The sequence below is a fragment of the Molothrus aeneus genome, chromosome 14 (genome assembly GCF_037042795.1).
Source record: "Molothrus aeneus isolate 106 chromosome 14, BPBGC_Maene_1.0, whole genome shotgun sequence".
Classification (NCBI taxonomy): domain Eukaryota; kingdom Metazoa; phylum Chordata; class Aves; order Passeriformes; family Icteridae; genus Molothrus; species Molothrus aeneus.
This window is the reverse complement of record NC_089659.1, coordinates 13,544,221-13,568,527: the sequence shown is the minus strand read 5'-3', so window position 1 is coordinate 13,568,527 and position 24,307 is coordinate 13,544,221. Positions and strand designations below refer to the sequence as shown.

Genomic DNA, 24,307 nt, shown 5'->3' with positions numbered 1-24,307 from the left:
CACTGCAATAAAGACTTTATTTGGAGTGCAGCCATTGCCATCTCCATGAGGGAACAGTCAGCATCAGTCACTGTTCCTCAACACGAGCAACTGGTGGGTATAATTCCAGAACAGGGTGGGAAATGGAGACAAACACTTCAATAACTGAACTGTGAAGAAGAGTTCAGGAATGACGATGTACTGTGAAAGTAAAACTGTAATGCTAAAAACTAAAATTCAATTCCTTTCCAGCCTTTAGGAGAGACTTGGTTTATTAACCTGAATGTGAAAGGTCAGAGCAGTGTATCATAGTTCAGAAGCAAATTAAACTGTCCAAAACAGCCCAGAGCCACCCAGCCTACTGCAACTCCCCACTGATGGAACTGTGGTAAATCCATCATGGAAGTGATCCAGGCACTCCTTGTGATCTGAATTCTGCCATCTTTGGCATGTATTACCAGTAAAAGGTCAAAATAAGCTGTGGAAGGAGCAGGAAGCTGCAAAATGTTAAGGCCATTGATTAATTGATTGCTTAATTCCTGTGGAAAACTGCCTGAGGCAGGATGTAGCTGCAAAAAAACATTGTCTGTCTCAAAAATAGGAACAAAATCTGCTGCTCTGAAACTTGCTGCCATCATTTTTGTTAGGTATCATAAATTATCTCCTAACAGTACACACAGGCTGGGCACCTGGAATCACACTGATGGTGGTGTTCAGCTGGGCTCCAAGTGTGGGCTTGAAATGGAATTGACTTCTGCAGTGCTGTAGGAACAGCAAGAAATGGTCCAAGTGAGGCTTTGAAAATCCCTGTTGTTGCTGTCAGCTGTTGTTTCCACCAACTGCAGATCCCTGCAGAGTGGAAATCCTGGAGACCACCAAGGTCCCACAGCCTGCAGGACACAGCATGGATGGGATGCAAGCATGTGGGAATGATATAGAGGATATAAACCTTTATGCTCTGAAGCCCCATTAATCATGAAGTAATGAGCAGGAATTCCATTAATGGGGACACTCCCTGTACTTGCCCCTTACAGTGTCCCATAAAGCAATTGGGTTTGTCTCCAGCAGATGCATTAGATGCTCCATTCATCTGATTTTATAAAGCAATTAGTCTGGTCTCATCTGCCAAGGAGACTTTTATGGGCCTGTCACGGAGAAGTCTCTTCAAGTGACAGACTATTGTGTTGTACAAGCAGACCTGGTTCCTGCAGAGCTCAGCCTGTGGCTTTTGGGGTGTTTATTACTATTTTTGCCCTCTCACGTCTGGCTAAGTGACAGCTGCTCTCCACTTCTACAATTTGGCACTACTGAACTGAGCAGCATCAGCCAATGTGGGCTGCTGGGGGAGTGAAACATCAATCAAGGACCAAGTGCATTAATTCAGCCCTTTTTACCAGGGCAAACAACAAAACACCAGGGATGAGGGAGCAGGGCAAGAGGTGCTTTTGATCTGCTGCCTGTGGAGGCTCCATGTGAGCTTCTGAGGGAGGGCTGGCTCCAGCTCAGCCCCAGGCACAGCACCCACACCTCTGCCTGCTCTGGCTGCTCCCTCCCAGCACTGCTCAAAGCAGCCTTGGGTACCTGCTGCTGGCCCCCTGCCCCATCCCATCAGGGACCCCAGAGAACATCAGCCCTGCTGCAGTGCAGAAACCCAACATCTGCAGCACATCTGGGCAAGGAGACACCTCCAACGTACCTGCTCAGCTCAGACTGGGCTGAGCCAAGCTCTGGGAGTGCTCTGGTATCACCTCAGGGGAGCAGTTTGGGAGCAGACCCTGGAACTGGGGTGGGGATCACTGCTGAGCACCGGTGGGACGGGGCAGCTTGTGAAATGCCATTAGTCTGCAAACCAAGCGCTGTCTGCAGCCCATGCCTGGTGCTAAACCTGTCCTCACTTGCTGCTATTCCGGCCTGGGCTCCTGCAAAGCCTGGGAGATCAGACACGTTCCTTTGCCCACCGCAGAGCAGGGGTGGTGCGGGAGGAGGCAGCGGGGGAGAGCCGGCGGGGTCTGTGGGGACAGGTGAGTCCTCTGGGGGGCAGGTGGGCTCTGTGGGGGCTGGTGGCATCCTTGGGGGGCAGGCAGGTTGTCTCCACAGTCAGTGAGAGAGCAGAGCTGTGTTCCTGGCGCCAGGGAGAGCCTTTGCTGCTGCCTGGGGCACAGGGCGGCTGCACATCCTCTCCCACGCGGGAATTCGGGGTGTGCCTTCACATCCAGTCTCCCAGGTAAGGGCCAGGCTCCTTCCTCCCTCTTCCTCCCCTGCTCTGTGATTGACCTAAGATGCTGAGTTACTTCTCAGTGCAGGATGATGGTTTGACACTGGCCCACCTACACCCCAACATCCAGGGCTTAAGCTGGATTTAACTGAGGACATTCCCCCTTATCCCTGCAGCGTGCTTTGGCCAGCCCCTCCATGCTGTTTTCCACTTGAAGAGCTAAGTGATGATAATTGTATTCTGTTTCTCCTTCCTGAGCTAATTTTCTGACTCATTGTGGGGGTTTTTCTGCTAGCTTTTTGTTAATCTAGTTGGCATGTTGTGGTTTCTTTGTTCATTATGTGGTGGGGCTATATAAGAGGATTTGTCTCTGGAATTCAGGTATCCCCTGCGCTGCGTTCCCTGTTATCGTCTTCATCAGCAACTCTGCTGAAGGCACTCTGCTGCATTTGGCATGAGCTAACCTTAATAAATTCGGGCTGTTAATCACTCAGACATGTCTCGCTGGATCTTTGCACGCTGATTTGTGTGTGCTCAAATAGTTTTCCCGGGAGTAGACTTGTGGTGACTCAGTGTTTCAGTCATTTGCCCTCCAAATTCTCCCTCGTGGTTCTGCCTCCAGGGGGGCTTTGCCTGCTGAGGGCACCGATGGGGAGGGGTGTCCTGATGGCAGAGGATTCTCCTGGCACCCTGCACTCCTGCGGGGTCCCAGGCTGGTGTCTGCAGGCAGCAAAGTGCTCTGCTGCTGCTGCTGCTGCCCCAGCAGCCCTGTCCAGCCAGGGCTGAGCACAGCCTGGCTCCTGTCCCTGGGAGCTCTCCTGGGATCCCGGCGCTGCTCAGGATGACATTTCCACAGGTGCCCGGCGGGATGGAGACAGATTGAGGAATGTTTATAAGGAATGTTTAAGCAGCTATTTACGTGCTGAGTTGACTCAGACCCAGCAGAAGCTGAATTTCAGAGATTCCCTTTTCCAGAGCTTGGCTTGGAGTCCAGCAGAGATGCAGCCTCCTGCCCTCCAGGCACTGATCAAACAACATTCAAGTTACACTTTTTTTTTATATATTGTGCATTCTATGTTTGCCTGAGAGCTGCTGGGAGCCAGGGCATCCTCAAGTGATACAACAGGAACCTTGAGGCACTGGATGAAGTGTGTGAAGCTCTGAATCTCACTCAGGCATTGATAATTATCAGTCCAGAGAGCTGAGCCATTACAGAGATTCGATACAGTCAGCTCATACATCCTGCCCATTTAGGGGAGAAAAATTCAGCAACGAGGAGATGCTGCGATTGATAGATCCAAGGAAGACCAGCCAGGTTATTTCTGACAGCAAGAGATAGATAACTACAGGGATTAGCAGAAGATCAAGGGAGTGTGGAGAGACCCCTTCTTTGGAGTAAGGGCTTGGACTCCTCCAGAAAAAGGTTATTCAGCCATTTAAAGAAAGAAAGGAAGGAAAACAAACCTAATAAATAGTAAAGACAATACATGGCAGTTTGAGAGCTGCTCACCAAAAGCTAGTGAGGAATGAGGAACAGTAAAAAAAGAAAAGATAGCTTCTTTTACTAATTAAACGAGGCAATGCTTATTAATTAGAGATTATCTTAATGTTTTGAGAAACTCACAGTGATGTTTTTTGACTGAAAACAAACCCTTCTGTACACTGAGGGAGCACAGCGCTGGCAACCAGCACAGACAGCTTTGAATTCCCATGTTCAATAATTGTGTGCTCCAAGCAAAGTGCCTCAGGGATGAAGTATTCACCCACTCCTGCTGCCACTCCTCCTCGTGTTCTGCTGTTTTCTTCTGGTGCAGGCACTGCAGTGCACACCCAAAGTGCCCAGCTGGGGTCAAGCGGCCTGAAGCAAGGATCCCTCTCCTTTCTGTCCTTTTCCTTCCCACTGCAAAAATGGAAAATAACAAAAAAGCCCCATAAAAATCAGTCCTTAGTTTCCCTTCTTTGGTCTGGTTTATTCTCCCCTGGGAAGGTGCTGGGAGTGTGTCCTTATTCCCTCAAGCCACCCAGGCCTCCACTGCCTCTCTGGGCTGAAGATCTGTCTGGGCCATCACCAGGGCAGTCCAGGAGCCCCCCAGCAGACACAGCTGCCCTTGAGCTACTGAAATCCATCACCTGGTTTGCACCAACGAGACAGCCCCAGAGTCCTTGGTTGCTCCTCACAGGACATCCCTTCTGGCCCTTTCTTGCCCTCCTGTTGTTTAAATGAGACTTTTACAGCAACTAGCAACAATGCAGAATGATTCCATTCTTCAGTGAGTGAATGCTACAGCCCTGATGAAATATTTTGTGGCCTTTTATAAAGTGCTAGTAGCTCTCTTAACTGAATATATTTATAATAAAAAGAACTTCTCAGTGGACTACATTCATCTGTCATTGTGCCATCTGAGCCTGCAGCCATGGCTCCTGGGGTGCATCCCTTCTCCCCTTGTCTGGGGCTGGCTTCCAGCTGCTGTGGGTGGGACAGAGACAGGGCAGGAGGAGCAGCAGAATCTGAGAGAAAAATTGCTGTCAACAATCCTTACCTCTGCTGGAGGCTTTTCTATACACTAACTGGTGAGGCTCCCTGTGGATGGAGTTCATCTGCATGTCCAAGTCCTTCCTTCAGACACGTGTCATCATGGATTTGTTTCTGCTGCTGTGCAGAGCCCCACATTATGGCACATATTACAGCCAGTGACAGAAACCTGGGTCCACTCTCTCTGATAGCAATAAATGGGAAAACCTGAAAGCAGATCACGATGTCTGAGAAGCTCCATGTCCCCTGTACATATTTCTCCCCCTGGGCCAGCTGCAGTGTGGGTTTTACTGGTGCTGGAGAGCTTGTGTTCCCACCATGCCAAGCAGAGGAGGGGCTATAGTAAGACAAGCCAAAAAATCAGCAGTAAAACAACAGAGCAGCAATGCTGGCTCCTGAGGAGAGCCTGGGAGATGCCCTTTGGCGCCTCCCACAACCAGGTAACTCCCCTCAGCTCACAGGTCCGTGTTGGCCATCGGGAGGTTCCTGGTGGAGCAGCTGGCCTGGGGGGCCAGTCCCTTCCTGCACCTGGCCTGCTCCAGCCACGCCTCACGGCAGGACATGGCCCTGGGTGGCAGTGCCCGCTCCCGAGTCTGTGGCACCCTCTGGCAGACGCAGAGCAGGGAGCGCAGCCCCGCGCGGAAGCTCTCGTTCAGCCAGCAGTAGATGAAGGGGTTGTAGCAGGTGCTGCTCATGGCGAACCAGTGCAGCGCGAAGTAGAGCGAGTTCTTGGTCCTGATGCCCAGACTGGAGATCAGCACCACGTAGCAGTTCAGGGGGAACCAGCAGACTGCAAAGACCACCACCACCAGCATCAGCATCTTGATGCTCTTCTTCTTGTTCCTGAGGTGGGTGACATACTGCTGCATGGTGACGTCCCCGATGGCATTGCGCAGCCACAGCTTCTTGGCCAGGCGCATGTAGGTGACCGTGATGATCAGCAGGGGCAGGAGGTAAAGAAGGAGGAAGGTAGACAGGTCCAGATACTTCCAGACTAACTCTGCAGGCTCGGGGAAGTCAGGGAGGCACAGACTCCGGACGGTGGCTTCCCTTGAAAACAGGAAATACAGATATGGCACGTGGCCATTGCTGTCCCATGGGTGCTGCTGGCTCGGCAAACCACACTGCCCACAGCCACCTGCTCAGAGGTTCAGTGTGGACAGAGGGAGGACACAGAGCCACAGCTCTGGCATGTCTCTCTCAGGCTGGACCTGCAGCCCCTGCCTTCCATGGCAGCACCCACCCTGCTGTGTCCCCCAGCAGCCAGGACCCCTTGCCCTGCCACAGCCCCCAGCACAGGATCCCTCAGCCAGAGCCACTGCAGCAGCTCTAAGCCAAAGCTGTTCTAGAGGGGAGGGATGGGCTGGAGGCTGTGAGAAAGCCTCAAAGGCATGACAAGCCCACCTCACTTCCCTTCCCTACCTACCATTCCCTTGCCATCAGCTCCTACAACCTTCCTGCTACCTCTTAAAACTGGTGTGATGATTATTCACTTGGCTCCAGTTGAACCACTGACAATGAACTAACAAAAGAAAGTGTAACTATACACAACAACTCATTTTAACAACCTCTCACACCTGTCCCATCCCATCCAGCCCCAGGATCCGGGTGTGTTCCACTGCCTGGCCAGCACTGGCTCTCATCCCATCACCCTTCACTGCACCCTGTGTCCCCTCCACACCCTGCAGCTGGTGTAATGGAATTTATTTCCAGTGGATGTTTTCTCCTTTTCTTTCTTTTCCCCTCTCTTTTTCTTTCTCATATTCCATTTTACTCTTCTCTCTTCATCCCTTGTTCTCCTCTATTCAGCGCAGATTTTAGCTCCCATCAAGCTGTACTATTCACTGCAGTATTGATTAATATCTTTAATATCCTGTTTTCAACTGCTGGAGCTGCCTTTTGTGCCACAAATAGGAGGTTGCTGAGAACAGGCAGCTGGAGCAGGGGATGAGGTCAGAGCAGTGACAATGGGTCCACTGAGTACAGAGGACCTGGAGATGCCACTCGAGATGGGAACTGACGCAGAAGGGAGAATCGTCTTTTCTGAACTGCAGTCTTGGCTTTTCCTCCCCTGGATCTGGGGGACCTCACCACTGGCACAGGGGAACTGCCTAGGGGGATCTGACAGGACAGTGTTTTGGTGAATTCTGATATGACCAGGGACTCAGATGGCTGCTGCGCAGTGCAGCCAGAGATGGATGTTGGTGGAGCCCCTGTTTCCCATCCCAGAACCCTAACCACTCCCTGGTAGCAATCCCAGGAGCCCTGACCCTGCAGGAGCTATTACAAGCAATATTACAACTGTGATTTTTTTTTTCAATGGAAAGCAGGGACAGGAATAGCATGTCCTGGAAGTCCTTATATTGCTGAGCTGCCTCATGCCAGCACAGGGCTCAGTTTCCTCTGGCCATGCCAAAGGATGAGCAGAGACAGGTGCCCCGAAACAAATCGTAGGGTTCCTTCATTCATGAGCAATTCACTCCCTAATCCCCAAGCACAGCTGCAGAGCAATGCAAGCACAGAGTAACCCTGCCCTGTGTTTACAGTCTGCACAGCTATGGGTATGATATCCCCTGGCTATGTCAGCCACATCAGGCACAAGCACAGGGCTATGAAGCCCCCATCCCACTTCCAGCTCTTGCAGCCCCTCAGACACCAAAACAGTGACAGCCTAGGCAGGCACTCACACCCCCCTGCCTCATCAACAGGAGGGATCTGGCTGGGCTGCAGGAAATTAGATTTGTCCTTTCTACAAAAGGTCAATGTCTACAATAGAAATCTCATTCCTGCTGCCTGTCAGTGTCTTCTTGCCCCACTCCCTGGGATGCTGATCTCAGCCTGAAAATACAGGTCATGGTAAGATTATCCCCTTGGCCTCAAGGCTGGCATTCCTGCGAAGGGCAGCACCAGCAGCATGACACCTGCCACAAAAATCCCACTTGGGTACTGTTACAGACTGTTTTCTAGACAAGAGAGGTCACAGCAATGCCACAGGCTGGTGGGGACAGGAGGGACAGAACAGGTTGGGTACCACAGAGGAAAGGACTGCAAGGGAAAAGAGCCCCAGAGTTTGGGTTTTGTATTTCTCCCTGGCAGAGGGTGACAGCAGAGACAAGTGCCATTGCTGGGCCTTTTGTGAGGATTTTCCTCACAAATTTCTGCTTTTTTTTTTTTTTTTTCCTTTTTCTTTCTTTCCCTCTACATTAGAACTTTCTCTTTTTTTCTGGTATTTCACTCCTTATGTTGATGTGAAACTTCACTTCCTCTGCAGTCATTGTGTTCAGCCAAGCAAAGAGTTCCCTTTCCTGAGGAGAGGCACCATGGCACACCAGGACAGCTCAGGTTCCTGCCAAAGCACTGGTCCCTCACCTGTCCCACACTGGTCCCCCACAGACCCGCTTCATGAAGAATGTATGTTCTCTATGTTTTCCTCATTAGTGTAACACTGGACAGAAGAACCTCAAGCTTCAGGGAAGGCTGGTCCTGCTTTGTAAATCCACATGGATGAAATACAGGGAAGTCACAACCTGAGACTCAATGTAGGAAATCCTGGGGAAGAGGGATCAGTAAACCAGGGTGGTCCCCTGCTCCTGCTCCTGCAGAGCCTTGGTGATGTCAGCACAGGTATTACCAACAGGAAGTTTATTTTCTTTCTTTTTGAAACTGCAGTTTGACTCTCTCTCTCCTCCCTGCCTGGCTGAGTTGGATGGACTTGGTCTTGCTGGGTCTGAGGAGCTGAGCAGGCAAAAGGAGGGAAGAGGAAAGTCCCTCAGGAGAAAGTTGCCTTCTCAGGACAGAGCCTCTCCTGGCAAGGCCATGGCACTGGAGGAGGTGTGTGTTGCCAGCAGCTGTGCCCCAGCCAGGCTGTGCCTGGGACTGCCCCAGCACGTGGCTGGGAGTGGGACCCAGAGCCTCATCTGGGCACGCAGGAGGTGGTGAGAGCAAACCCTGGACAGCAGGCCAGGCACAGTGCAGGCCAGGCAGCTCTTCCACAGCCCCAGCCTCTGCTGGCAGAAGTGGGATGTCACCCATACAGCAACTGCCTCTCATCCCACATCACCCATCCCGTGCCTGGGACGCTCAGGTGTCCTCCCTGCTGAGCAAGGCGCTGCACAAGGGCTGCCAGACCTCCACAGGCTCCCTGGGAAGGGGAGATCACTCACCTGTAGTTATACTGGAAAAGCTTTTGATAGACAGCATGGGGCAGGGAGAAACAGGTTGCCATCAGCCAGATGACAGAGATGCTCAGAGCTCCCTTTGTCAGGGACATCCTCTGCTTCAGTGGGTTCAGGATGACCTGCAACAGAGACTCATCATGACTCCTCCCACAGGAGGAAGCAAAAGCCCTCACAGCCCACAAGAGGAGTGGGCAGTTTGTGACATAACCTAACACAGCTAATGATAGGAAAATGACAGCCATGATTAGGAAAATGTCCTGTTCATTAGAGTGACCTGGAAAATGGGAAACGTTGAACTTCTCAGTCTGCTCAGAAGAGCTTTCAAACTTTATCCTCAATCTTGTTATGTGAGAACTGTTTTCCTTAAGCTAGAGGTCACATTAGGTCAAAAAAAACCAAAGGAAGATATCTACCCAAGTGTCTTCACTCAAGGGTATGTTTTTTTATTCTATATGAACTACATAAGAAATGTCTCTTGTTCCAGCTGGGCCTGTGAAGCTGAGCTTTCCTCCCCTCTGCTGAGGCAGAAATTCACCTCTCATGAAATTTTCTTTGTTAGATCTTTAAGTTGATAAAATCTGATAGTCTGGAACTTACTATTTGACAATAGCACATGAAAGGGGAGTGATTGCTGGGGACAAGCACAAGGCCTGGGCTGTCCTTGCTGCCCTGCACTGGACACAGACCCAGCATTTGTCATGGCCAGGGACAGAAAATCTTATCATAGCTCAAGACTCCTCCCAGAGCCTTGGAGGAAGAGGGGGGGGCAGGCAGTGTCACCTGGTGCCTGTCGAGGGCGATGGCTGTCAGGGTCAGTGTGGACACGTGGAGGGAGCAGTACTGCACAAAGCGGCTGATGTGGCACATGGCCTTCCCAAAAATCCACGTGCTGTTCACAAAGCGGACCTGAGGGGAAACAACAGCTCATCAGCCACAAAATGTGCTGAAAACAAATCCATGGGGGTCTGGTTTGTGTTCCAATAACTCCTGCAGCTGGAACCTGAGCTGGCTCAGGGGGTCTGGCTGGTTGGGCAGCTTCACCTGGAACTTACAGAAAGATCAGCTATCCTGGTCTCTGCAACACCTTCACAGAAGAGTTTATAAGGTCAAGCCCCACTGATTATGAAGTGGTGATGCCATAGCCCTCCTGGCCAGTTCTACAGACATTGTGAACAGTGGTAAAAACTTTTTATTACACTAACAACTATATTCAGAAAAGGTGGACCAAGGTTTGATATCAACCCCACTGTCAGATTTGGAGAGCTTTCATTGAAGGCTTTATCCAGCTGGCATCTCTGAAATGCTTGACTGTTTTCTTCCAGTCACCCAGTATGACTGGCATTCAGACTGTTGTGACCCACTAAGGGACTCTCTAGTGCTCTGCTGCATGAACATTAAAAACACAGGAACTTGTTCTCATTCCCCAAGAAGCTCTTGCTGGGATTTGTTAGCACACACTGTGATAGACTTTGGAGTTTCTAGGAGTTACAGAGTCTAACAGAGCAACAGAGAGCCCACAGGTTGCTCAACAGTGTTTTACTTGCCTGGCAGAGTTATCAGTTAGGCTTGGTGGTGTTGGGTTCCCACCTCAGCCCTAGGAGAGAGTGCATGGAAAGCCTATGACCACCAGGCAGAGCTCTGGTGGGTGGGAGACTCCTGTCCTGCTTGAAGGGACAGCAAGACCAGCTACTTACCAAGGTGAAAGGTGTGTTGAGCAGCGTGATCATGATGTCTGACACTGCCAGGTTGACGATGAAGAGGCTGGTGGCTGAGTGCATCTTCTTGTTCTTCAGCACCACGTGGCACACCAGCATGTTCCCAAAGAGAGACATGATGATAATGACCGAGTAGGCCACGATTAGCAGCGCTTTCACTGTTGGCTTCTGGGACTCTGGCTCATATTTAGCCAGCTCAGCAAATTTCTCCCACTCAACAATGCGGCTCTCTGTCCAGTTGAAGATGCTCCTGTTCGTGGTGTGGTAGATGGACATGAGTTTGGCCAGGGAAGAGTAATGGTCAAACTCCTCAAGAAACCCTGTCACCTGTGACCTGGATGGCTGGAGCAGTGAGTGAAGCATGCTAGGTCAGCCCCAGTCTTCCCTGCTGGGGCGCAGAACCAGTGGTGTGTCAGAAAGGGGCTGGTTTGGGACCACACACTCTCTCACACAGCAGGAAGAGCAAGAACTTCACAGGTGAGCTCTGGGCTCAAGCAGGCTGCCTGACCATCCCGTGCTGCTGTCGCAGGAACTTCTTCCCAATGCAGAAACGTTCACCTTCTGCTCTAAACAAATCCAAAGACGTCTCTCCAGCAACGATCTGAATTCTGAATAGAAACCAACACTTCACTTCCTGGATCAGACAGGTCTGTATGTGACACTGCATACATCACAGCATGATTACACCCCAGCCACAAGGAGAAACCAAACTCCCCACCCTTACCCCCCTCCCTAACTCCTACCCTTACCCCCTCTCACTTACCTCGCACTGCCCGGCCCTGTTTGTTCCCGACTGTGCCCGGTCCTGAGGGGCAGCAGCGGCTCCTCCGGCTCCTGCGCTGGACACTCCGCACCGCACACCCTGCACCGCACACACTCCACTCTGAACACACCCTGCACCGCACACTCCACACACCCTGCACCGCACACACTCCACTCTCAACACACCCTGCACCGCACACTCCACACACCCTGCACCGCACACACTCCACTCTCAACACACCCTGCACCGCACACCCTGCACCGCACACACGCCACTCTGAACACACCCCGCACCGCACACTCCACACACCCCGCACCGCACACTGCCCGCACCGCACACTCTGCACTCTCCGCACCGCACCCCGCACCGCACACACCCCGCGCACCTTGCACACCCCTCTCACCGCGCACCCTGCACCCCTCTCGCCGCACCCCGCACCGCACACACCCCGCGCACCTTGCACACCCCTCTCACCGCGCACTCTCCGCCCCGCCCCGCACCGCGCACCCCCGGCCCTCCCGCACGTGCCGCCGGCGGGGCCGGAGCCGCCGCTCGGGGCGGGACTCGGGGGCGGAGCTGCTCCATTCATAAATCGGCACGGGCGGGGCCCCGGGAGTCGTTACCGGGGCCAGTCCGTGCCGCCGGTCCCCGCGCGCACCCGCACCCGCCGCTGTCTCGGTACCCACAGGGGCTGCTGCAGGGATGGGGCGCAGGGCAGCGCCCACCACGATGGCAACCGGGCACGGAGCTTCCCTTTCCCTACCTTAAAGGGAAAAGGGGAAAACCATCCTCACAAACCTCTCCCGGCCCGAATCTTTGCGGAAAGGCTCCCGGTAGAGTTTCAGCGCTCGTTTTTTGATAAGTGTTTTTCTCACGGCTGGGTCACTCTCGACAGGTGCTGACACAGAAGACAGTTTAGGTTTCAAAGACTTTAGGCAACATATTTTTAAACGAGATAGTATCATATTTCTCATTTTGCATTCCATATGTGTCACTTATTCCTTATATATATATATATATCTAAAGGGGTTTTTCTCCCTGTCCGTTTCCAGTCACCTGCATGATCTCCTTCCTCTGTCCATGTCCATGCTGTGGCCAGGCCATACAAGGACTAAGGCAGGGCAGTAGCTACAGGATGGGGAAAACATGGGAGGGACATGGGACACAGGACATAGAGAATGCACCTCTTGCCAGACTCCAAATTCTGCTTCTGAGTAAAAAGGTCCCATGCTGACATGAGAAGCCAAGAATTCACTTTCAATGTCAGTGTGGGGTTTAACAGCCCAGTGCAGTTCAATAAACAGCTATCCTGTGTGTTCTAATGATAAGAACACTTATATTTTCCAAATTATCTATTTTTTCCTGATTCCAGTTAATAACGCATTTTAAAATGTTGTTCACAAGCCTGATGTCTCTCCTGGTACTTGGCATTTGTAACCTCTATCAGGGCATATAAACCACGATGACAGGTACAATATTAGATTTTTCCTAGCTTTGGGGGCTATTTGCCATGGAGCAAACTGAGCATTCCAGCTTGCACTGTGTCAGCCACAGGCTCTTGGAGAGACTAATGAAGATCTTCCTGCCAAATAGTAGAAAAATAGTCCAGATGAAGAGAGGAGGAAAGATTTGTATATTTGGTGTGTATTTCCAAATGTGTTCTTTGCTCAGAATTTTGTATTTATGGATTCACAGGTCTAAGAGATGCACCAGTCCCTGACTGTGACAGAGCTCCAGCTGCTTTCAGCAGAAGCAGAATGAGCTTTGCAGTTGCTCTCTGGAGTTGCTTTCTTGCCTGAGGGCTACAGAAAAGACACACTGGATGTTTATTACCACTATAGCAAGATGATCTGGGAGGTTTCTGCTATTTTCTAGTCCCCCTGAAGCCATTCTCACTGTGGCTGTGAGGTTCTTGTGCATCCAAAGAGCAGTTTCATTATCCTCCCATGCTGTTCTGGCTGGCACACATTGTCACTGGCTTTAGAGCTGCAAGCTCAGTAGAGGAGAGCTGTGAGTTTAGTCTAATCATATTTCCAGCAAAATCCCAGGCAGGTTAGCTTTCCCCAGGTGCAAATTATCAAACTAGAGTATGTGCTACAGCCTCCTGAAACAGTCAGGCCCTCACTGGTGAAGGAGTTAAGATTTGATCCCTTACAGAGCAATAATCCCAACCAGCCTCTTGTGCCTTGGACCCCTGATGGAGCTGCCAGCCCCATGTGTTCCATGTCATTAGACAAGTCTCTGGTTGATGTTCTTCTGGTTCTTATCTGTCAGAAAACACTTCAGGAGCAGGAATGGTTGTATTGTGGAATAAAATTGTTAGAGTTTCCTCCCTGTCCTTCTTGAGCAAAATTCCAGTTACCTGCCTGTCTCTGAGGAGGCTGAATGCAGGAGGTATTAAAGGCATTCAGTGCCTTTCATTCTTGTGTCTTACTCTTAAATGTCAGAAGGTCCTTTTGTTTTGTGGAGGGCTGGATTCCCTCTGGACAGAAAAATAATAAAAGTGCAGATACACAGGCACCAGAGGCTTTGGAACTGAGGAGCTGCAGAACTCCTCCTTTTGCCCTCAGACATTGATGTCTGTTAAATTTTAGGTCACAGAAAGTGTAGCTGAGCCCCTGGAATATTAATTACCAAGCTTTACATTGCATGTGCTACCAATATGCACAGCCCAGACACGTGTTACAGCCCAGCTCGGGTTCACAGGAGGTGGCAGCAGGGTGAGAGCTTTGGGACCAGGCACCTCCACCTGAGCCTGCCTCTCTGAGAGCTTCTGGAACCTTCCTCCCACCAGAGCTTTCAGCAGCCCCACAGGCTCCTCTCACCTGGCATGAACACACCAGATTTCTAAACAATGGACATTGCACGTCTAAAACAGAAACTGCAACCAAATTTTAAACTCATATTCCAACTTAAATCAAATTAAAATTCAGGAGGCAGGAACTGGGAAGTGCAAATAGTCGTCCATGATAACCAAAGCTAAATTTCCCCAGGGTCAGAGTGTGTTCTGGCATCAATTGCCACTGATATGGGAACAGTGCTTCCATGTGCATTAGGTCAGGCCAGAGCCTGCTTTTATCATGGGCTCTGACTGGCTCTGAGATTCAGCACAGGCGAGTGGGTGGAGGGGCACCTTGTACAAAATGGGCTTCAAAAGGAGAAATAAGAAAAGAGCAACAATGGCATAGCAATGGAAATTGATGTCCTGTGAACAGTTACAATTTAGAATTCATTATTCAAAATACAAATGGCAATTGCATAATAGCTACTAATAATGCAGCTTCAGGGTAGTTAGAAAAGAAAAGCTTTATAATGGATTTGATAGTCCTTGAGGTTCAGCTGTAAGGTTTGGGTGACAGAACAAAGAGAACTACCATTGTATCTGTCTATTACAATCTACCATTGTAACTGTGCCCCCTCCCCACTCTGATGGCCTTTGTCTAGCGGCCCACTGGGGCTGGATCTTCAGACTTTTTTTTTCTTCTCCCTGGAAAAACATCATACAGAATGACTGATAGCACACCCAATTCCTGTCTGATTGCTGGCCCCCTGATTTTCAATGGGATGTGAAACCCTAGCAGGTAATAGTAACAGCCAGCTCCTACCTGTGCTGTCCTACCAGCTCTGAGTGCTCCAGCCGGGCCATGGCTTGGGCCATCAAAGTCTGCCCTTTGGTTTGGTGCAGCCCATCTGTGTGGGAATTCAACCCATCAGTTTCATTGTCCTTTGCTGGGGTGAACCCTCAGCTTCAGAACCCTCTGAGCCTTGAACACTCTGTACAGTGTTTTCTTTTTAGGAGGTGGTTCTCCTCCCTCTGTGTGGTAGTCAAGACAGAAAAACAAACAAACAAACAAACAAAACCCAATAAAATCCTGTTTTCCTTAACAGAAAACTCTTTGGTAATGAAAGGGTCTTGACAAAGAGTGGGAGGGGTAAGTCACTCTCTGTGTGTGGTGTGCATGGGGGCTGTTATCAGGGATATTAATTCCCTCATCCCTGCCTGCAGCTCACTCTGCAGGGGCACCAGGCAGAGCTTCTTTGAGGTATAGGAACAGTGAGCAGAGGTACAGGAACAGTGAGCAGAGACACCCCCACATCCAGGTGGGACCACGTGCACCCACACTCACACCCCCACTGCACTGAGCTCACAAGGAGCCTTTTCACTTTGATGAACAGTTCAAAACTCACACGCCTCCACCTCTCCCAGGGTCTGAGCCCAGCCCCTGTGTGAGCACAGCACTGGTTTGAGGCCAGAGAGCTGCAGCTCTGCAAGCAGGGCTTCGTCAGAGCAGCTTCCCTTCAGAGGTATCTGGAGTGGAGGCCAGCAGCTGTCAGACACTGCACAGACCCTGTCACAAGCTCAGGAAAGAGCTGGATATGTTTGACAAGGTGAGGAAGACTCAGGAGGCACCCTCCCCTGTGCTGTACATCCCCTGGCTTTTAAGAATTGCCGTCCTGGAATGGCTCATTATCTCTGTCCCCTTCCAAGACCAAATTAATTTAAAGCACGATAGGTTTGCTGGGATGACTCACACACCAAAGGAAGGGAGGAATGAAGACAGGACTTTAAAAGTCTTGGTACAATATACATTTACTTCAAAACTCTGTCCTTTGTACAGCTCTGACCAAAGGAAGAGATTGACCAAGGCTGAAATTGCCTGATCCAGCAAGGGCCAGTCATGCAGAGGCTGATGGCAGCTGTAGCATCCTGCTGAGAGATTCTATCTGGGGACAAATCCAGATATGTTCTATCTGGGGACAAGTCACCCACCAGGGCCCTGATTCAGGGACCTCACTGTGTGGCAAATATCTGTGTGTAGCTGTGGAGGGATGTGTCAGCTCAGAAAGCCCCTGAGCTGTGGAGCTCTGGTGAAAGCTCCATTCCTCCCTCAGCTGGAAGGATCCCTCATGGATCCCGGGAAGGATCCCCCAGGATCCATGTGTTTGCCCAGTTTCTGGGTTTGGGAGAAATGGTTCAGCCAGCAGCAGCATTGGTGACAGGCACCTTCCTGTGTCACCCCCTGGGTGCCCCAGCCAGGGGTGCAGCTCTGCCACACAGCCCAGGGCAGCCAGGACTCAGGAGCAGCTCAGCCAGAGCATGGAGGGTGCTGAGGCTCTGCCGGATTCCTGAGCAGCAGAGCAACCACGGGCACCAGCAGCTGATGGTGAGGGGCACTGTGGGCAGGAGTCTCTGCAAAGCTGAGCTGCAGGGTCCCAGCAGGCTGCCAAAGTCCATCACTCTGGGTTTGCAAATTCGTGGAAGAAGGAGCACAAACAGCCAGGAAAGGAGGGGCAGTTCTGACAGACACTTGTGCTGAAGCATTTAAAACTTAATTTTCAGCTCATTCAGTTAAAAGAGGTTGTGAAATTACAGCAATAAAATCTGAAGAGCATAATCCAATTGGCACTTTCCAGGGAGGTCTAAAGAGTTCAAACACAAAAGTAGTGATTAGCTTGCTCTTAAATTATAAGCTAAACTACTTTACCACCAAAGGAACAAAAGATGGCCAGTAGGGCATCTTTCTTGAAAGGGGCTCCGGGGGCAATCCTGGTTATTTTACATCCAAATTCCCTTCCAAGCAGCCTGCAAAAAAAAAAAAAAAAACAAACGGATTAATACATACTGGAGAAATGTGATTTATTGGAGCATGCAGACACATACATGTCAGAGAAATGACCCCCTTGCTGGAAGGAGGCACCTTGGATAAAGAGGACCTCTCCTTTTGGATCCCTAGGAGCATTTCCACTGGTTTCCCCTGCAAAAGCTCTTGAAGAGGCTGATGTGGGTGGGAGGGTGGGCACAGGGCAGCCTTGAGGATGGACAAACCCAGCAGAGAGTGACTGGCTGCCTCTCTGCCTGCAAAGGACACACAGATGGCTACAGGACAACTTCAGGGAACTGCAACAAAGAGGAATAGCTGGACAGGTTTAGAATGAAAGGGGCATTTCTCACTGCTCTGAAAAACTGGGGAGTGCTGGGATTGCTCAGGCAGCTCCCTGTGCAGCCCCACGCTGCCCCTCTGCCCCTGGAGCAGCCAGACAGCACGGGGGTGACTCACCAAAGTCTGGTACTGCAGATAATTGGAGCCTCCAAACTCAGTGTCAGGAGCTCAACAAGAGCACTGAGCACTGAGCTCTGGCCCTAGGATCAAGCAGCACAAAGATTTCCAGGGCCACTCAGAGACTTAGATTTCTGTAACAACTGTAGACAAGGCAGTAATTTTCCATTTCTTTACTTACTGGTGCAGAATTCTAAGCAACCCAGGCAAGAAATGAACACACAAACCAGCCAGCCAGCATATGGCTGCAGAACACTGCCAGCCAGCATCTCTGCTCCCAGCTGCAATTATCCAGCAAAACACGTTACCTGTGCCAGCTCTGGCTGGTTTATCTGCAGAATTTTGATCAACTTAAATGGAAACAGGCCCACAGGGTGAAGTCAAGGCCCCTCAATGTACATTTCACTGCTGGGTAAAGTCGAGGCAGGTTTTTTCCACTTCACCCTAGTAATACACTATTTCTATCAAAAACTTTTGTATTAAATCATCTGGAACTGTGACTGCAGAACAAGTTCAGGAATCAGCAGAACCAGAAAGGACATACCTGAAGGTATGTGTCTTCTTCTTATCACTTCCTTTGGTTTCCAGCCACCAGCATCACTTGGCCCTTAGCCACTGGAACCTCTCCTGCAGCAAAGAGACCAGGCAAGAAGTGATGGGCAGGCATCTGCAGGGAGCCAGCCCAGCTCAGGGGAAAAACATGTTATTTATTAAACCAGAAGATTAGGTTTTCACAAAACCAAACCACAAACAAACAAACAAACAAACAAACAAACACAAAAATAACTAACTTACTACCAGAGAGTTCAGCTAATAAAGCCTCCCAGGCAGTGACACTGGCAGTGAGGTCACATCTCAGCCCCTCAGCTGGTGCTGGGCAGGAGCTGCTTGCTGCAGCCCGGGTACTGCCCCTTGAATTTGGGTTCTGCAGGGGCTGGGCCCCTCCCCAGCCATGGCAGGAAATATTCTCCTTGCCAAAATGAAGCTTGGCTATATTTTGAAATTCCTGAGCTTCTCCTGGATTCAGGGACCTCTGCTCAGGGTTCAACACCTGTCAGAACAGAGGAGGGATTGTTCCTCTTCTCCAGAGCTAAGGTACCTCAGGTACCAGGAGAGGTTTCAGAAATGCTGATTTCTTGCTTCTGCTCAGCTTTCTTGCTGCAGGGACTGATCTAAATCACAGTCTTGTGGGGTTCCTCCCTTTCCAGGTGTAAGAGGAAAAATTATGAAACCTCTTCTTGCTTTTGAGAAGTTCAGCAATGATAGGAGGCCCAAACCCCCCCGGGATGCTGCTGGGGCAGGGACCACTGGGTCAGGGCTGGAAGAAACAGGGATGGGGAGAGAATGCTGGCAGGGGCTGCCCTTGCTTCCTGCCTGCCCTCCCCAACACCTGCCCAGTGCCCAGCACATCTCCAAATCCCTGAAACCCTGAAGCTCTGATCATGAGGTTGCAGAGCCTTTGGTAGCACAGAGACCCACACATGGCAGGGGCTCTTGCTGGGCAAAAGTGTGGAGACCAAGGGAAATGCTGCTGCTGCTGCTGCTGCTGCTGCTGCTGCTGCTGCTGCTGCTGCTGCTGCTGCTGCTGAGGCCTTTCCCAGGAGGAAACACAGAGAAGGATCTCAAAGCCTTTGTTTGGTTCAATGCCATCCCCCTTGGGACCTCCAGCAAGCCTGCCCGGATCCTCCCTGGATTTGTCTGGTTCACAATGCTTAATTACACTGGGTGATTGATTAATTTCTGTATTTGGGGCTTATCCAATCTGGGACTCAGGTGGCTCTCATTTTTCCTTCCAGTTTCTTCCTGCCCTAGATGATAACTCATTCAGGAAGCTTCACCTCAAAGAAGCCCCTTCTGTTAGATTTTCCCAACCGAGGCCCTCGAGGCTGTGGGCATCAGGTGGATGTATCTGCCAAATATTTTTTCTATTTTCTTAAGACTTTAGAGTGCCTGGGATTTAAATGCACTAATGTTCTGTGTTTTCTGTTTCCTTGACTAGTCTGGCAAGCACAGAAGCTAAACCTTTCCCAGAGGCACATGAATGGCTGCAAAGAAGGAGAACCAGGAGCCTGTCTTTGTTCACTTAAGAATTTGGGAACAAAAAACTGAAAGGAAACTCAGGAGACAGGCATTTCCTTTTTGTATAAAGAATTGAATGCCAAGTGCTGGGTTCAAAGAGGCATTTTCCACTTTCTATTCAGCTCATTTGTGCTAATCAACAGGGGTATAATCTAAGTGAAACTAGTAAGTGCAGGTCAGTGGCCCTGATGTGGTTTGCTGGGATGGAGGGACAGCTGGCTTAGACCAGCCTAAACTGATTTGTGGACCTGCACCCTAAAATTCTCCTGTGAAGAAAACAACCTGTTGTCAGCACTGAAGACCTCATTTGAGAGGGGAGGTTCTCCACAGGTCTTGGACTGGCTCCTTATTTTGGCAGTCTAAGTCCTCCCATTCTGATTCAGGAGAAAATCCTGAATTCCCTGGGAAGAGGGAAAAAACAGAACTCAGTGTTGCAGTTGTGTGGCAGCTGTGAACAAAAATGAGCTGATGTGATTCTGCTTTGCTTGCAGCTCAGGTGACAATAAAATGACAGATTCCCCATGTAGCAGAAGCTCACTGATGTGGTAAAACTCAGTGTGGCTTTGGAGGCAGCCACAATCCCACATCCCTGACCACCAGCCTGTATTTTGTACTCCAGTCAGTCAGCACTGACACGGGGCACTGGAAGGCCCCAGTGCCTTTGTTGCTGTGACAAGGAGGGACCTTCAGCAGTGAGGTTCTTTGCCAGGCTGCTCAGTGAGCAATCTTCTCTCTTCCCTCCTTAGCATGTGATTGGGCTCAAACACACCAACAGCTTGAAGAAAGGCTTAAAACAGAAAACTCTGTTGTGTGTATGCGTGAGGAAATAGCACAATAATAGTACCCTGTAACAGAAACCATGCCCTCAGTCCAGAGGGTTCCAGCTGTAGGTGTTGCAGGAGCAGGGGCAGCTCAGGCTCCTGCAGCACAGCAAACAGGTACCAGAGGCTCAGAGCATCCTCTCCCAGCTCAGGATTGTCCCAGACTCACCTGCAATTGCAGCCATGGGCAGGTGCCTCAGCAGAGCCCTCACCAAGGCTCAGAGCCAGAGCAGCACTAATGGATATGACCAGAGTGAAGATCTCTTGAGCAACATGACCCCTGATTGAGCACATGTCTGATGACAGCCTGCTCTTGCAGTTCTCCTTCAGGACTTCTGTTTCTTCTCCAGGACTGAATAATTCTTATTCAATGAGCCCTTCATCAATATGCAGCTACATTCTGAAGATGAGCTGCCAGGACATGACAGACACTTTCTGCTGGATGATATTCAAATTTCTTACACAGGCATTTTGATTCAAATGAATCTAATTCTCTAATAAAAGCTTTGAATCAGCCTGTAGCTCTCATACTCGAAACACTGGAGTGGTCTGGAGATGAACAATGACTATTCAGAACCCCAAATCTAGACACAACAATGGTTTTTTCTCCATGTTTGCTCCCACCTCCTTTCTAGGGGTCAGTGCTTTAAAGGAAAAGGTGTGCAGTGTAATTGTCCTCCTGGTGCCTCTCTCTGTGCTGTCCATCACCTGCTGGGGCTGCTGGGGGTCACCAGTCAAGCAGGTTCATGTTCTCCAGTAATATGATGGCTTTCAGCAATCTGCTCCCTCTCTCAAAAGCTGCCTGCTACACCAGGAGAGCACAACATGGGCTTTGATGCTGCTATCTGCCTTTACTCCCCTGTTTATCAAACACTTTGAAATATGTGACACTCCTTCAGCAGGCACTCTAAACCATCCAAGCACTCCCTTTCCACAGGGCTCAGCAATTAACACAAATCTCTGGCAATGAGAACATAAGAGGAAGCAGAAGACAAGGGGCAGCTCTGCACAGGCTGGGAATGTGCCTTTAGAATTGCCTCAAGAAAACTCTTCCTGGATACTCAGGCAGTTTATCCCTGGGTGAGGACAGAGATTTCCTAGAACCTCTTCAGATAGCTTGTAGGATTTGTTCCATTAAGATGCCAGGAAACAGCATCCCCACTCCTATGCCCTTTTGCACTGGGTTTCTTCCCCAGCCAGGAAAGACAGAGAAAACTTTTCTTGAGAAATTTATTAAGATGTAAAAGTTTGCAAGGATGGCCAGAGGGGACAGCTCCTGATGCCGACCTCCTGAGCAGAGTGACACAGGGAGGGAGGGAGGGAGGAGGCACCTCTGGGGGCGGCTGTGCTGCTCCTTCCATCCCCTCTGCCCAGCACAGCCTCATTCTCTTTGTGATCTTTAACACCCCCTGGCCTCCATGGGTTTGTTTTTCCATATCTGAGCACATGCTTGGCTTAATGCTCCCTGAGCATGAAAAACTGCACACAGACAGGGATGATCATGATCTCAGAAACAAAAAGTGAAGGTAACTGCAGCTGAGCTAATCCTTCATCAAAATGCTGTTCAAAGTGCAAAAGGATTGGAGGGCAAACCCTCAGGAGTTCTGAAATTTCAGGAGTTCTGAACTGGCATTTCCAAGCATCACAAAATGGTGCCTTTCCTGCATCCTTCCTGCAGATCATTTGGACTATGAGAGGCAAAATGGGCAGAATAATCAGATGCCATTGAACCCTCACAGGACTGCAGTGACACTCAGGGAAAGTGTGGATCAGCCTGACCAGCAGCAGAGGAGAGGGAGATACAGAAGGATTCCCTGGAGGGAGAAATCACTTCACAACTCTGAAAAGCAGACAAGAATAGGCAATTATACTGCTATGGCAGCAAATCAGGCTTTTAGGTGCAAAGTGAAGCCTAAACTTCTCCTGAAATCCCTAAGTATTTCAAGATCTGGGAAATGGAACTTCAACCACATCCCTGTGAGGAGCAGAGCCCCTGGCCAGTGTGGGTACCAAGCTGGAGGTGGCCAGAAACACAGGGCAGATACAATCAGACCCTGACGTCTCCCCCAGCTCCCCACAGCCCAGAGAAATCAGCCCTGGACACAGACCCACCAGACCCCTGCACTCACAGAGCCAGAACCTTCACAAACCTGCTGGGCTTGGGTGCCCAAACCACCACTCCAAGGGCAACTCTGCAGGTTTATTAAATTCCCAACAGCTCATGCACAAACCCCAGCACAGTGCAGCCAGGAGCACACAAGGATTTGCTGCCCCTCAGATATCATTTTCCAGTGGTACAAATAAGATCCACTGAGCTCCAGGCTTCTTCATTTATGCTTCTCCTGAAGTTGGAGCTCACTGAAGATGTGGATGAATCTCTAGTCTGTGCCATATCATGCAGCACAAACCTGCTCACAGATTCTAAGGCGGCGAAGAATTATCTGACCCTCAGAAAATGCTGTACAGTCTGTCCTATCCTGATTTTCTTGCTCCTCCAGCAAATCACTCTGCAATTTCCTGCTGTACAGTGCTAAAATAGAAGGGAAATTGTTTCCTTATGAATCAGCACAACCAGCATTTTTTGCTTGTTTTATCTGGCTGAGTAATTTTCTCTTAGGAGAGAGAAAATAGTGCCCATGATCCTGTGAAACATCCATGGTCAAACACCTGTACATCCCAGGGAAAGTGAGTGACTCTGGACATGGGAGACAAATATTGAGAGCGTATATTTATTTTTTCACCTGCCATTGAGGGGACCCTGTGGGCTCTGCTGGGGTGCACAGGCAGCGTCTCCCTGGTCCAGGGGAGTGAAGCAGAGAGCACCACTGAGGCAGCACCGTGCCAGTTTGTCACCCACGCTGCTCTGCATGCTCCCACTCTGGGAAGGGGGCCAGTGGGTGACACAGCCAGGACAGCCCAAGAGTTCATGCATTGCAGACACACCATCACTGCTCTGCTCCGTGTTTGGGAAGTTTGGAGTTGCTGTGGAGACACAGAACAGGATGTGACATGACAACTCCTCTGCCTACGACCTTAAAAAAGGATTTATTTTTATTAACAAGGAATGCACGCAGACAAATATTCCTCTGCTGCTGGCAGGCGTCTGTGTGGCTTGGCAGGAGTCACATCCCAGGCAGTGGGAGGGCAGGGGGATGGACAGAGCTCAGCTGGGTCACAGCTGCCCCCTGATACAGGGCACAGACACTCCTGCTCCCTGCGCCAGCTGGAGGTCGGTGGAGCTGCCTCGGGAGGAGCACCAAGGGGACGCTCCTGTGTGGGGCTGGGTGGCCTCCTGGTGTCAGAGCCAGGTTCTCCCCCTGCAGCAGCTTCCCCAAAAGAGCTCTCAGACAGAGCATGATGGAGGATCCCACAGATCCCTGCTCAGGATAAAGCTTTTCCTTTCATTCTCTGCACAGCAGCTCAGCGTTAGAAAGCCTGAGATGGAGCATCCTCAGCCCTGATGAGGGCCCACCTGCATCTGTCCCTGCAGAGCCAGGTTTGGAGTTCTGTGCCAGTCTCACACCAGGCACTTTGCTTCTGAATTCGTGTCTCTTGCAGTTGCAGCAATCCACAAGGAATCGTGACTTCCATAAGAGTGATGGGAAACTCCTCTTTCTGAGCAAACACGACTTGACACAAGCTTAAAGAGCTTTTAAAAACTGATCAAGAAGAAGCTGTAATTCATTACTGGAAGCTGGAATTAATTGCTGCTGATAATCACATTAACCAGAGAATGCACATTCTTTGCAGGGAGTGATGAGGAGTGCTGACAGGTAAAACAGTTAAGCTCAAGAGCAGGGAATTACCCTTTTCTTCAGGAAGGCCAGAGACAGAGAAGGAGAAACACATTCATCTGAAGCTCCTCATGCCCTTTAGTTTTCTGTTCCCCCTTCAGGACATCCCCAGTTTCTTCCCTCTCTCCAAAGCTGGCCATGCTGAACCATGCTGTCACTCTCACCTGGATC

The 24,307-nt window shown here is 50.4% G+C and overlaps 1 protein-coding gene across 2 annotated transcripts; it reads right to left on the bottom strand.

Annotated features, from left to right (window-relative positions):
• Positions 1–11,677, bottom strand: LOC136562693 (G-protein coupled receptor 83-like). 2 transcript variants are annotated; one of them, XM_066559665.1, is made up of 6 exons: positions 11,384–11,677; positions 10,600–11,228; positions 9,686–9,811; positions 8,891–9,024; positions 4,735–5,777; positions 1–4,094 (listed from the first exon to the last, which is right to left on the bottom strand). In XM_066559665.1, exons 2-5 carry the CDS (start codon positions 10,981–10,983, stop codon positions 5,183–5,185), a joined length of 1,239 nt encoding a protein of 412 aa, XP_066415762.1. In that variant the 5' UTR covers positions 10,984–11,228; positions 11,384–11,677; the 3' UTR covers positions 1–4,094; positions 4,735–5,182. The 2 variants fall into 2 exon arrangements, with proteins under 2 accessions (XP_066415762.1, XP_066415763.1); XM_066559666.1 differs by lacking the exon at positions 9,686–9,811.
• Positions 11,678–24,307: the final 12,630 nt, after the last annotated feature.

What these genes read in the sequence shown, in the direction of transcription:
- LOC136562693 (XM_066559665.1), bottom strand. Translation starts at nt 10,983, where the DNA reads ATGCTTCACTCACTGCTCCAGCCATCCAGGTCACAGGTGACAGGGTTT. An exon ending in TCGCCCTCGACAGGCACCAG is followed by an intron (nt 9,025 to 9,685) that starts GTGACACTGCCT and finishes TCTCTGTTGCAG; the next exon opens with GTCATCCTGAACCCACTGAA. An exon ending in CTTTTCCAGTATAACTACAG is followed by an intron (nt 5,778 to 8,890) that starts GTGAGTGATCTC and finishes CCTGTTTTCAAG; the next exon opens with GGAAGCCACCGTCCGGAGTC.